The sequence below is a fragment of the Emydura macquarii genome, unplaced genomic scaffold, assembly GCF_026122565.2.
Source record: "Emydura macquarii macquarii isolate MOO-44397 ecotype Brisbane River unplaced genomic scaffold, CSIRO-AGI_Emac_v2 contig_719, whole genome shotgun sequence".
In the NCBI taxonomy this organism is placed as follows: domain Eukaryota; kingdom Metazoa; phylum Chordata; order Testudines; family Chelidae; genus Emydura; species Emydura macquarii.
The window spans coordinates 11,921,245-11,934,536 of record NW_027130856.1 but is presented as its reverse complement, the minus strand read 5'-3'; the positions used below and the strand labels follow the sequence as shown (position 1 = coordinate 11,934,536).

General features: G+C 39.9%; 1 protein-coding gene across 4 annotated transcripts in view; it reads left to right on the top strand.

The window, feature by feature from the left end:
- Positions 1–13,292, top strand: part of UBE3C (ubiquitin protein ligase E3C) — a 132,510-nt gene that overhangs the window by 89,810 nt on the left and 29,408 nt on the right. For 3 of the 4 annotated variants that reach the window (XM_067542708.1, XM_067542709.1, XM_067542710.1), the window contains one exon: positions 9,348–9,560. In XM_067542708.1, coding sequence (XP_067398809.1) covers positions 9,348–9,560 — 213 coding nt within the window. Of the gene's footprint in view, positions 1–3,547; positions 3,669–9,347; positions 9,561–13,292 lie in introns of those variants that run through there. The other variant, XM_067542711.1, reaches the window with a different exon arrangement.

Genomic DNA, 13,292 nt, shown 5'->3' with positions numbered 1-13,292 from the left:
GCTGCTCGGGGAGGCCGAGGCCCTGGTGCAGAACACCGGGAACCTAGTCTGTGGGTCTGAGATGGAGGCCCCCCACGGAGCTGTACCAGGTTCACGCAGGTTCCTGCTCTCACAGCCGCTGCCCTGGACCCACCGGAGTGTGGGGGGATATGGCGTCATGGGCTCTTGCTCCCCTGTGGATCCGAATTAGAGGCACTGCTCAGAGGCTATGGTGAGTGTTGGGGTGCAGGCACACACAATTATATCAGTTAACAGTTTAACCAATATAATTTTAATAGTTTAAACGGTTACCTTTGTAACTGATATTTAACATCCCTAGTTTCAGCCACGTAGGACCTCCCTAAGAGTGGGTTTGACCAATCAGGACAAGTTCAGGGGCATGGAAGGTCTTGTGGTCCATCTAAGAACACCTCCTACTACCTTCTACCTATTGGCATAAGTTTCACCTCCTTAGGCCCTCTCTGAAGGGAAGTGTGTACCAATAAGAAATAGGTATAGTACGGGGGTCTAGGCCAAAACCCGCAATCTCTGGAACTCAGTGGTTGAAGCACCACATCCAGAACTCCATCACTGTGTGGAAGAAGTCATCTTGTTTCAATAGCATGTTTTTCAGAAATTGTGGAAATGCTGAGGGGGAAACATGCCCTCCTTCATTACCCCCATGATAATTATGGAATTCATTTTGGTTCTGAGGGCGCTCAGTTGCCTGCGGAGAGAGCACTACATCAATGACATTTCTGAGGAGAATGGAGCTTTGAAGGGAAGCCCTATAGCCCAGCCATTGATGGATGCATCAGACCTTGACCTCAAGACCCAAACACTCATGAGGCAGACTGACCAGCATGATAGCCACCCACCATCCGCCCCCAGAGAAGAAGGAAGCTGTGGCTCATCTGAGTCGAACAAGGTGAACAGAGAAGATCTTGCTCAGGTAAATAACTATAAAAATGATAGGGTGTAATGGGGTCATAACCAATCTGGGGTTGCATATATCTGAAAAACAGCAGACTTATAGCTGTTTCTTTTCTGAAAATCTGCATCTGTAGGTTTACCCTCAGGCATGACAGCCAAGAGGCTACCTGCAATAAACAGATTAGTACTGTAAGTTAGGTCTACTGAATACTGTTTCTTTTTATGGACGATTAGACTATTGAGGATAGAATTTAAAACTCTGCGGCCATCACTGTCCATGATTTTTACAGTTGTCACAATGAGACATACAGTCCCATCAAAACATATCTTTCTATACTCTAGCAGTTTAGCGGCCTGATTTAATAAATCTTCAGAATCCAGATCATCCCTAATTGTCCTTACTGAAAACAAAGGATTATTTAAATTACAGCTCTCTAAATGTAACTAAACAAAATCATCTGAGGCTAGCCTACCATTAAAGTTTTCAGGAACTAACTGTATTCCCCTGTGTATGTTTTTTAGCATCTCGAGTGCCATGCGCAGTTTTTACCAATGTCACCACTTACACTAACTTTTCTTTAGTTAAGCACAGGCATTGCATGCATAACCTATGGCAATAACAGTGTTTAATAAGCTTTACAAACACAGGTCAGCACCCAGAGCCCAGAACATGCAGTTTCTATCCTCTGAAGTCCAATTAACATAGTCATGATGCCGCTGGCCTGGTGCATCTATAATACAGCCCTCACAGTCTTCAAAAAACTTCTCTCTAAGACATGGATTAAGGACAGCATAAACAGAAATGCGTACAGTAGACTGCATGACTCTTTTACACTCAGTGTGGCATTGGCTCAGTTAGTTCTATGCTAAGGGTCTTCCTTAAATCCATATAGCCATCATTCTCTTCACACTCTGTGTATTCTTGAACAAGTTGTCTTGGTGTTAAGCAAAAACAAGTTGGATCTGATTCACCTTCACTTTCTCATGCAATGCTGTCCAGCATCTCAGGATCCTTTAGAAAGGTGGTGTTGAGCTGCCAAGAGATTTTCAGAAAAGAAACAGCTGTAAGTTCACTGTTTTTTAGATTTGTGCAACTCCATGTCAATTCCTACCCCATTACACCACATCCTTGACTACCACTTTTTATAGTCTGTTTACCTGAGCAACATCTTCACCATTCACCTTGTCCAATGAGCCATGGTTGACTTCCTCCATGAGGGTGAATGCGTGGTGGCTATCATGTTTATCAGTCTGCCTCACAAGCACTTGAATCTCCGTGTCAGGTTCCAACATATCTGCCAATGGCTAGGCCAGAGGTTTTCAACCTTTTTTAGAAACTGTATCTCCCTCCTTCCCCTGCACACTTACCCCTACTCAGTGCCCAGCTCTCCCTCTCCAGCTCGGCACTGGCTTGGACAGTACATGACTGCCCGCCTGCCGCCCATTCTGGCATGCACCTAGGAGGCAGGCTGCAGCCACCTGCCTCCTGCCTAGTTGCTATTCATAACTGGAAGGCGGGCTGCAGCCTCCTGCCAGGTCTGGAGCGGAGCCCCCCAAAGTGTGGGGCCCGGCGCGGTCACCCTGATCCACTTGTGTACTCCCTGTAATACTCTGAAGTGCCCCCATGGGTATGCGTACGCCCAATTGAAAAATCTCTGGGCTAGGCCAAAGGGCTCCCCTCAACAACTCCCTGCTCCTCAGAACTGTTGCTGATGTAGTGCTTTCTCTGCAAGTAACTGAGTGCCCTCAGAGTTAAAATGAATTCCATGTTTCTCATGAAGGTAATGAAGGAAGCCATGTTTCCCCTCAGTGTTTCCATGATTTTTGAAAAACATGCTTTTGAAACAAGATGGTTTCTTCTATATAGTGATGGAGCTTCCAGGGGTGGTTCTGCTAACCAGCCAACTGCTAAGCTCCAGAGATTGAGGGTTCTGACCTAGATCCTCATGCTATGACTATTCTAATTTGTACCTGTTTCCCTTCCAGGAGGGTTTAAGGGAGTGAAACCCATATCAATTGGTAGAAGGCAGTGGGAGGTGTTCTTAGAGGGATCACATGACCCTCCTTCTGGACAAGTCTCCCGTACCTGAACTTGCCCTGATTTGACAAATCCATTTTCTGGGAGGTCCTATGGGGCTGAAACCCACTCCAATTGGTAGAGGGCAACCAGAAGAGTTCCTGGGGAGGAGGGGGGGGTCACATGACACCCCTTGCTTCTGGTTATATGTCCATCTCAACCCCAGAAATAATACCCAGGGGAGATGGAATTATGGTGACAGGTGGGTGGGGCCTTAGGGACAAGTGATAGGGTCAACATTTGATTGAGCTGTATTCCTAGACTACTGTTAGCTATCAGTTGTATTGTAAATTAGAATTATGTTTGCCTGTCCTCATTATAACACTCTCTGATAGTAAGGAGATGTTAAGTGCTGTATATTTGTTTTGGTGATTTGGTGTGAATCTTCATTTATGAATCAAAATTACTCAAGATCATTATAGCAGAAATTTTCAGTTTCATTGGAAATGTATCCTATGATATACAGTTAAGAACTACATCCCTAGATTTTTAAGATAATGTTCATCAGTCAGTCACTAGTTCATTCTCTGCTTATCACAAACTTCTAATCAATTTCAGATTTTTACACTGACTGCAGCAAATTTGACAAGCAAGCTTTCCACAACTGAAACACTCAATTACCCAAAATGGCTGGAGATTTTATGAACTTGTACTTGCTGACCTTCAACATTTCCAGCAGGCAAGAAATCAAAGATAATACCAATTTACAAATGACTTTGTTTTATCTGAAAACTTTACGCCTCCTAAGAGCTGAGGATTTTAGTAGTGCTGTGGAATGGTGTAGTGGTTTCATGACGTTAATAAAGAACTAGCTTGAGTCAGTTTGAGATCACCACGCTCATCTTATTTTATACCCTTTGAAAATTGTATTTCAACTTAAAATTCCAGAAGTAAAAGATTAGTGTACTGAAGCAAAAGGAATCTTTTGCATACTCAGCACTTTTGGAAATTTGGACCACTTGTTTAGGTGCCTAAACATGAATTTAAGGACCGTAACTTGAGGTACTTGTACTTTAAAGTCTTGGCCTTATGTTTTATGAAGCAGAAGAGCTATACAGTAGTGGCCAAAAAAAAGTACAGCAATATTTGAAAGAAAAATATTTTATATAGCAAATTTTCCATCTGTAGAATGACATGAGTGGATCTGTATATACTGCAATAATGTAATTCTTTGTATTCATTGAAATACAAACTGGAGGGCAGTGGGTTACAGCAATCAAACAGTGCTGTTTTTTCATTGTAACACAGAGCTGATATTCTTGTTTTATAATATTTTGTTTTTCCATAACTGTTAAAAGCAACATGTTAACCTATTTTTGCTCACTTTCAAAAACTTTATTATGATCGTGTCTACAAGACATATTCTCATGCTTTAAAATGAGAAAATACTAGTTCTGAAAAATGGTGAAATGTCAGGAGAGGCTGAGAGTCAGGATAATAAAGAAAAAGCACTTGAATTATTTTTTGTGCAGTCAGTCTTCACATTTAAATTTTGGTTAACCAGGCCTGAAAGAGTTAGGCTTTTTTCAACAAGAGGGGCTTATGAACTGAATGAAATATAACTAGAATATAATAATATAAGACAGGAGAAAGTATTAATGATTCTGCTATTTTTATATCATTTTTATTAGTGGTTCTGTAAAGCTTTGAAGATGAATTGCACTATGTAAGTGCTAAGTATTATTTAATAACTGTTTAAAAATGACTAAACTAGAAAGGGTTAATCTCTAGATGCCTGAGGTCTTGAGGGCTGATGAAGGAAATTACTTATTTTTAAAAAACCAGCCTTTTTAAACTAAGTCATTTCCTTTATGAGCCCTCAAGACTCCAGCCACTTTCTAGGTGTTTTGTACTTTATCATTTCAGTGGTTTTTTAAAAGTGATTTTAGGTTATGGAGAGTATATAAAGTAATAATTGTAAATCATTTTTCCTCATACAGAAGGTATTAGGAATCATAAGTAAGAACTGATTTGGACCCCAATCCTGCACTAGCATAGACCACTGCCTGGAGTCCCATGGCACTCAGTGTGGGTGTATGGGTACATGCATATATGTATCTGCTTTGCAGGATTGGGTCCTTAATCAGCATGCTGTAACATTCATGAAAGACCTGTTATTCCAAGCTACCAAATCCTTTATATATTCTGTATGTATTTGTTGCACAGTGAAATGACTAGACCAACTCAGTGTGGCCTGTATTAGAACACAATACAACTTACCTTATGAATGAACTTTTCCACCATATCAGTCTTTATACCTGTGATCATAATATGTAGAACTAATGTGCCTTTGTGTAATGCATAAGTAATAGGGTAACGGATGATATACATACTCTAGGGTCTGTGGAATGTGCTCAGTATTGTGCAGAATATAGAAAAGATGCAATCCCTGCCCTGAGGATTATCCTCATGATACATGATAACCGCATTCTCCAAACATTTTAGCTTATCTTCTGCTGTCACCATGACATCCTGTTATCACCTGCCCTCACAAATATCCCTCAACATTTCAACTTCAACTTTTCCACTTTGAGTGACAGCCTAAAATAATAAATTCACCATCTGAGTTTCTAAAATGTCCTGAACTGGCCATAATAATGTTGCGTCTTCCTACTGTAATGTGCTGAGACATCAGGACATTGTGCTACAACTGCCAAGAGACACTTTCAGATTTGATAACCATGGAAAATGTTCATTTATTCGTTCTAGCCTCTTAAAACTTTTTAAACATTTGAAAAGAATGGGTATAAAAATATTCTAAAAATTTTATGTGGGTCCCTCTGTTACTCTGGTCATTCCTGTCTTCAGTATCATAAGCAATAATACGTTTAAAAACTTTATTTTAACCTGAGCATTACGATATATCGTGGTTTAGGCAAATAAGTTCATGAAGGATAGGTCCATCGATGGCTATGAGCCAGGATAGGCAAGGATTGCTGTTTGCCAGAGGCTGGTAATGGCTGATGAGATGGATCATTTGATGATTACCTCTTCTATTCATTCCCTCTGAAGCACCTGGCATTGGCTGCTGTCGGAAGACAGGATACTGGGCTAGATGGACCATTGGTCTGGCCCAGTATGGCCATTCTTATGTTCTTATGTACCTATGTTGGTACTCTATAAAAGGTCTACTAGTCAGACAAATTGTCCCCTCTGCCTAACTCATATTGTAACCAATTGCAATTCAGTCTGGATATATATTTGTTCTGAATATATTCAGGTAACTTTTATTTATACTTGTAAATATAGCTATTTAATATTATTCAGGGAGAAAAGATAGTCTTGAGGTTAAGGCTGAGGACTATTTCACTCTGCCACAGACTTGTGGCAAATTGCTTAAATTATCTGTGCCTCATTTTTCCATTACTATGGCTAATGGATAATCCCTATGGGAATATGGTAAAGAAACTGGGACCAGAAGTAAAAAATAAAAAAATATGAATATTTAATAGAACAGAAAGTGAATTGCTTAATAATTGCAACTCAATAAATAATTTCATTCATCTGAATTGTTTAATGAGTTTTCAGTTTATTCAGATTAACTATGTTTAGAGTAAATTTGACCTCTTCCACAGTTTGAAATAATGCTGTGAAATCCAACCTGGTCCAATAGAAGGGATACTCCTATATGAGAGAAGGGAGGAGGTTGCAGTGAAACACTACAATAACTGGCTGCTTGGAATCTATTTCAGGAGAGGAGTTAGGGCCATAATAAATGACATCACTGGCTGCCAGCCCCTGACTTGAGCAGTGTTATGGTGACCAGATAGGAAAACCATCCTAACTGGCTGCTGGGTCACCATGGTATCCATTAGAACAGACCAGGGCAATGGTTCTCCACCTTTCCCCAGCCTTGCATCTGCATGTCATCTTCCCGCCTCCCCCCAACACACACACACCTTCTCAATCCTGGCAAGACTGTGGGAGGGGAAGGGAGAGATGTGTGTAGTGCCCCAGGTTCCATTAGTGTATTTCTGGATCCATCAGGTTCTTGATTTCTGTATTCTTGTTGATTTGCTCCTTTCATGAGTCTGGTCGGATTTTTTCCTTTCTGTAATTATGTGGTTACAACTTCTAAGTCTACAGGATAATGAGAGATTGGCCAATGCAATGGAGTAAATTAAAGGGCAAATTAGTACAGGAAAATAGTGTACGTGACCTTCCAAGCACTGGTGTCATCCTCCAATGGATTCTAAAAGAGCCAACCATTAAGGACAGAAGAGGGCTTGGCTGAATGAAGGAGGACTAGAGTTCTTGTAATAACAAGGGGGGTTGTTTGTAATTGGTTGAGTGTAGTAGCCATTATGGTTCTTTGGTCTCATGCACCAGGATGTGAACTGGGGACACCAGAGTTGTGGTCAAAGAGAAGAGGAGATTAGAACAGATCCCATCCCAAGTGTAAAATAATTTCTTGCCTCAGGCATTTGCAGCTCTTCATCTGTGGTTGAAAGATAAAGGTTCAGCTACTCTAAGCAGATCCCTGAAGAGTAGGGCATATGTCCAGATCAGTGCAATGCTGGCTTTGTTATACTGTACTTCACCCCTCTGGAAGGACTGAGGCTGAATGTGACTTAAGTTATCAAAAAGAGTTCTCTGCATTTCTTCTAAAACTATTAGAATATTCAAAAGCACAACTTAGCTTTTACACTAATTAGAATATTAACTGTTTATCTTATCTTGTTTACAAATGTACTTTGCTTTTTATATTTAGAATCACTTGGCTAACATAAGCAGCAATTTAAGTTATCACCTACCTGCACAATCAAGGTGGCTTAAAAATGTTTTATATAGTTTTTAGATTGTTATAAATGTTCACTTTGGAACTACCTGAAGATTGATAGTGATGCATTTGAAAAGCATTATTTTTTTATTGATTCTTAATGTAGTAAATTACTAAAGTTCTTTGGCAGCAAACAGAAGTGGCCTGTGATGTTGTTCACATTTATTCTCCTGATAGCATCAGGATTTGCATTAATTGCATTGCTAGTGCACTCACTTATATTAAAAGGCTTCTACTATAATTAATCCTTTTTATTTCAGATCATTTTGGCACAATTTCTAGCAATAAACACTCATAAAAGACAGACACTTGAAAAATAACATACAAGTTTCTTCAATACACCTATTGCTATTTTTTCTTGACATGGAGTTATTGATAGGCTTCTAGGAGCAAGTGTTGAAAGTGGCTAAGAATTAAGACCAATATGAAAAATGCTAAGTGGATTATTTTGCATAAAAAATAGACAGTTTTTGAATTTGTGTAATTAACCTGTGTTTAGAAAATACCTTGATTTATGCCTACATTTGTATTTCAGTTGCATACATTATGGAAATTTAATTTATAATCCATTTAGCTGATGTGATCATGGTTTTTAGTGCTATCATTTATTAGTCCTTGTATATTAAATGCTTTAAAGGTTTAAACCTGCCTTGTGTAAAAAATTATACCTCTGCATTTATATTTTATGAGTCATAGATGGAATTCCATTTTAAATTCAGGTAGCTTTGATATATTTAAGGAATTACAATGGTTTTATTGTTACTAATGCAGGAATGGCAAACAGTGACCTTATACATTGTAAATTAATGATTTACACTTTTAGTTTACTTTTAAAGTCAGCTACACAAATGAGGGGTTCAACTTCCACACCTTGAATAAATCATATAGTTTTATGTATAATACATCCTTTGGCTTTGAACTCATTATTCATGCATTCTTAATGATAGGTCTAACTGCACCACACAAAAAAGTCCCTTCAAAAGTTTAAGCAATTGTGGTTTTTTTCTTTGACATCTTTGTTGGGATATCACTGGGTGATTAGTGCTCTTCATTGTTTTCTTTGCTTATGTATTATTTCCTTTTCTAAATACTGCAGCAAGCTCCAGAGGAATTGAGTAACACACAAATCTAAACTTTCAAATAGCAGAAAGGGAAACAGTCAGTAATAGCCTCCTGATGCCCCTTTCCCCATTCTCTCTCCATTGGTGTGGTGGGAAATATTGAGTGCATAATTGCCAAACTGTGGTCTAGAGAAAGATGCTAATGTGCAGTAGGTGGAAGCCTGAATGTAAAATGCATGTTTTCATCTATTTTTATGTAAAAAGTATATAACATTTGGATGCTTCCCCTTCTCCCCGTCCTCCCAATATCTCTTAAAAATTTTGATCTTCTCTCTCTTCCTCCACACACTTCTCCTTCTCCCTCTTCTTGAGGTTTGCTATCATTGCATATTTTCTCTGACCAACAGGATGTTATCTGGGAGGAATATGGAAAATTGCCATGGGGCTTACATTGAAATGTGTCTTTTTAGTACCCATAATAAAAGCTAATGTAGTTTTCTTAATTTTTTATTCTTAGGCACTGTATGAAAATATGCTGGTAGAGCTGCCATTTGCTAGCTTTTTCCTCTCCAAGTTGCTGGGGACAAGTGCTGATGTGGACATTCATCACCTGGCTTCATTAGATCCAGAAATGTACAAAAATTTGCTTTTCCTCAAGAGTTACGAAGGGGATGTTGAAGAACTTGGGCTAAACTTTACTGTGGTGAATAATGACCTTGGGGAGGCACAAGTAAGTGTGGCATTTTTTTTTCCTTGCAGCTTGACAAGTTAATCATTAATTTCCCTACTACATTCATATTTGGATGTAAAAGTGATAAGGCACATGTGAAACAAGTGCTGTTTGTGCAACTTTTAAGTAAAGGCACATGATTCTGACTATTTCAATATTTGGAGTGAACAATAACTGATCTTGTACTTATCAAAAAACAGAAAATGAATCTCATTTGTGTCAGCATTGCTTATTTGTTGATAAAAAGTCTGATAGGTCTAGTAATAATTCTAGATAATTTCTTGAACAAAATCTTATATAATAGTAGGAATACTTCTTACTTATTTAAAACCTTGTTTGATCATACTTTTTCTCATATGGATCTGAAATATTTACACAGTTGTAAATGCAGAAAATAATTCCTTAAAAAATTGGGAGGTTTATTTGACAGGAACATATTTGAACTACAATATTTTATTTCAGTTTCTTTGAAATTACCTTTAAAGGAGCTTATAAAATACCTGCAGTTCTTTATAGTGTAATGATTTTTTTTTAACTACACACATACAGAAATCATGGTTGACCGATAATTTGCCAATGTGTGGGACTATGGATAGAAGGTAGGACTTTTTGCTTCAAAAACATTAGCTGTAATGTGAGCTAAAGGCAATATCCTTTAGCTGTCAGCGATAGGGAGCACAATTTTCAAACCTAGTAGCTTAAAATTAGGTACTTAAACCCATATTTGGATACCTAAATAAGTGGTCCAATTTTCAGAGGTGCTGAGCCACCACTGAAGTCAGTTGGAGCAGTAGCCACTTAGTACCTCTGAAAAATAGTCCACTTTTATTACATGCCTAAATAGGAGATTAAGTACCTAACTTTAGTAACCAGATTTGAAAAATTTGACCAGAGCTTTTTTCTGTTCTAAGTCAGCTGTTAGAGGATAATTCTATACATATACATACTAGCCAATACATTACAGTAGGTACAGTATGTTGATCAGATGTTTAGTGCAAGGACAGAAGTCATATCGTGTGCACTTTTCAAGTACTTAATTAGAAATCTGATTGATTTTCTATGTTGTAAGTAAGATATAGCTGTCAAAACTAAAGACTAGAAAATAAGTTTGTTTTCCGTTGAGTTTTTATGAAGTTGCTGTTTGCCGTCACTGCCTTTCATAGAAATCAATCCTGGGAGTTACTCAGAACTTCCCAAGAGAGGCTCAGAATCAGCCCTTAAAAGGTAATTACTATTAATGAGGCTTAAAAAATGTATTAGAGACATGTTAGTACAGAACTAGGTTTGTTAGCTAGAGTCTGCTATCACAGCCCCATCAGTTTAAAGGAATAAAAACGCTGTACTCGTTGTTGCTTACTGTACTTGATTATAACATAATGAAATACAGTAAGAAATATGAGGATAACAACATTCAGTTATATTTCTATCAGTATTTTGAAAACAAAAAGGTATCTTGCTCTCTATTTCTTTCCCTTGTTGGCTTCACTCCATGCTTTGTTTATCTGGATATGTATTTCCTTGTGCTATCTTCAGCCTCCCTTTACTCTTTTCCTTTTTTTTCCCTCCACACCCCTATCTATGTTCCTTTTTCTCCTCCTTTTTCTCTCCAACTTTTCAGTCTCTGTAGCTAGTTTCTCTTTTCTTACTTCATCAGTCTCTCTTCCCTCAAGCTCATTTCTATCCCTCTACCCACTCTCACACACCACACACCACACACCACACACCACAACAGATGACCTGGAGTTGCAGCTAGCAAGAGACACAGCAGGTAACAAGATGGGTTTCTGTAGATATGTTAGCAACAAGAAGAAAGTCAGGGAAAGTGTGGGCCCCTTACTGAATGGAGGAGGCAATTTAATGACAGATGATATGGAAAAAGCTGAAGTACTCAATGCTTTTTTTGCATCTGTCTTCACAGACAAGGTCAGCTCCCAGACTACTGCTTTGGGCAACACAGTATGGGGAGGAGGTGAGCAGCCCTCAGTGATGAAAGAAAAGGTTCAGCGCTATTTAGAAAAGCTGAACATACACAAGTCCATTGGGCTGGATGCAATGCATCTGAGAGTGCTAAGGGAGTTGGTTGATGTGATGGCAGAGCCATTGGCCATTATCTTTGCAAACTTGTGGCGATCAGGGGAGGTCCCAGACTATTGGAAAAATCAAATATAGTGCCTATCTTTTAAAAGGGGAAGGAGGAGGATCTGGGGAACTACAGACCAGCCAACCTTATCTCAATCCCTGGAAAAATCATGGAGCAGATCCTCAAGGAATCCATTTTGAAGCCCTTGGAAGAGAGGAAGGTGATCAGGAGCAGTTGGCATGGATTCACTAAGGGCAAGTCATGCCTGACCAACCTGATTGCCTTCTATGATGAGAAGACTGGCTCTGTGGATGTGGGGAAAGCAGTGGACATGATTTAGCAAAGCTTTTGATACCGTCTCCCACTGTATTCTTGCCAGCAAGTTAAAGTAGTATGGTTTGGATGAATGGACTGCAAGGAGGATAGAAAGAAAGCTGGCTAGATCATCGGGCTCAACAGGTATTGATCAATGGCTTGATGTCTAGTTGGCAGCCGATATCAAGTGGAGTGTCCCAGGGTCAGTCCAGGGGCCGGTTTTGTTCAACATCTTCATTAATGATCTGGAGGATGGAGTGGATTGTACCCTCAGCAAGTTTGCGGATGACACTAAACTGGGGTGGGGGGTAGAGGGGAGGCATGGTAGCTATGTTGGAGTGAGGGGATAGGATACAGTGTGACCTAGACAAATTGGAGGATTGGGCTAAAAGAAATCTGATGACGTTCAACAAGAACAAGTGCAGAGTCCTGCACTTAGGACAGAAGAATCCCATGCACTGCTACAGACCAGGGACCGACTGGCTAGGCAGCAGTTCTGTGGAAAAGGATCTGGGAATTACATTGGACAAGAAGCTGGATATGAATCAACAATGTGCCCTTGTTGCATAGAAGGCTAATGGCATATTGGGCTGCATTAGTAGGAGCATTGCCAGCAGATTGAGGGAAGTGATTATTCCCTTCTATTCAGCACTGGTGAGGCCACATTTGGAGTACTGTGTCCAGTTTTGGGCCCCTCCCCCCCACTCCACTACAGGAAGGATGTGCACAAATTTGAGAGAGTCCAGCAGAGGGCAAAAAAAATGATTAGGGGTCTGGGACATATGACTAATGAGGAGAGACTGAGGAAACTGGGCTTGTTTAGTCTGCAGAAAAGAAGAGTGAGGGGGGATTTAATAGTGGCCTTCAACTACCTGAAGGGGGTTCCAGGGAGGATGGAGCTAGGCTATTCTCAGTGGCAGCAGATGACAGAGCAAGGAACAATGGTCTCAAGTTGCAGTGGTGGAGGTCTAGGTTGGATATCAGGAAAAAAATTTTCCCTAGGAGAGTGGTGAAGCACTGGAATGGGTTACTTCCGGAGGTGGTGGAATTTTCATCCTTATTGGTTTGTAAGGCCCAGCTTGACAAAGCCCTGGCTGGGATGATTTAGTTGGGGTTGGTCCTGCTTTGAGCAGAGGGTTGGACTAGATGACCTTGTGAGGTCCCTTCCAACCCTAATCTTCTATGATTCTGTGATCTGCACGTTTTATCAGACCAATACAAGAAGTGAGGGTCACATTGTACAGGGTCAATGCCCCTGGGAGAAACCTCCCCCTGCATCTGCTTGGAAAGGAGAAGGTTCTGGATTTCCTACCATGGACCCTACTTGTCAGGCTCTG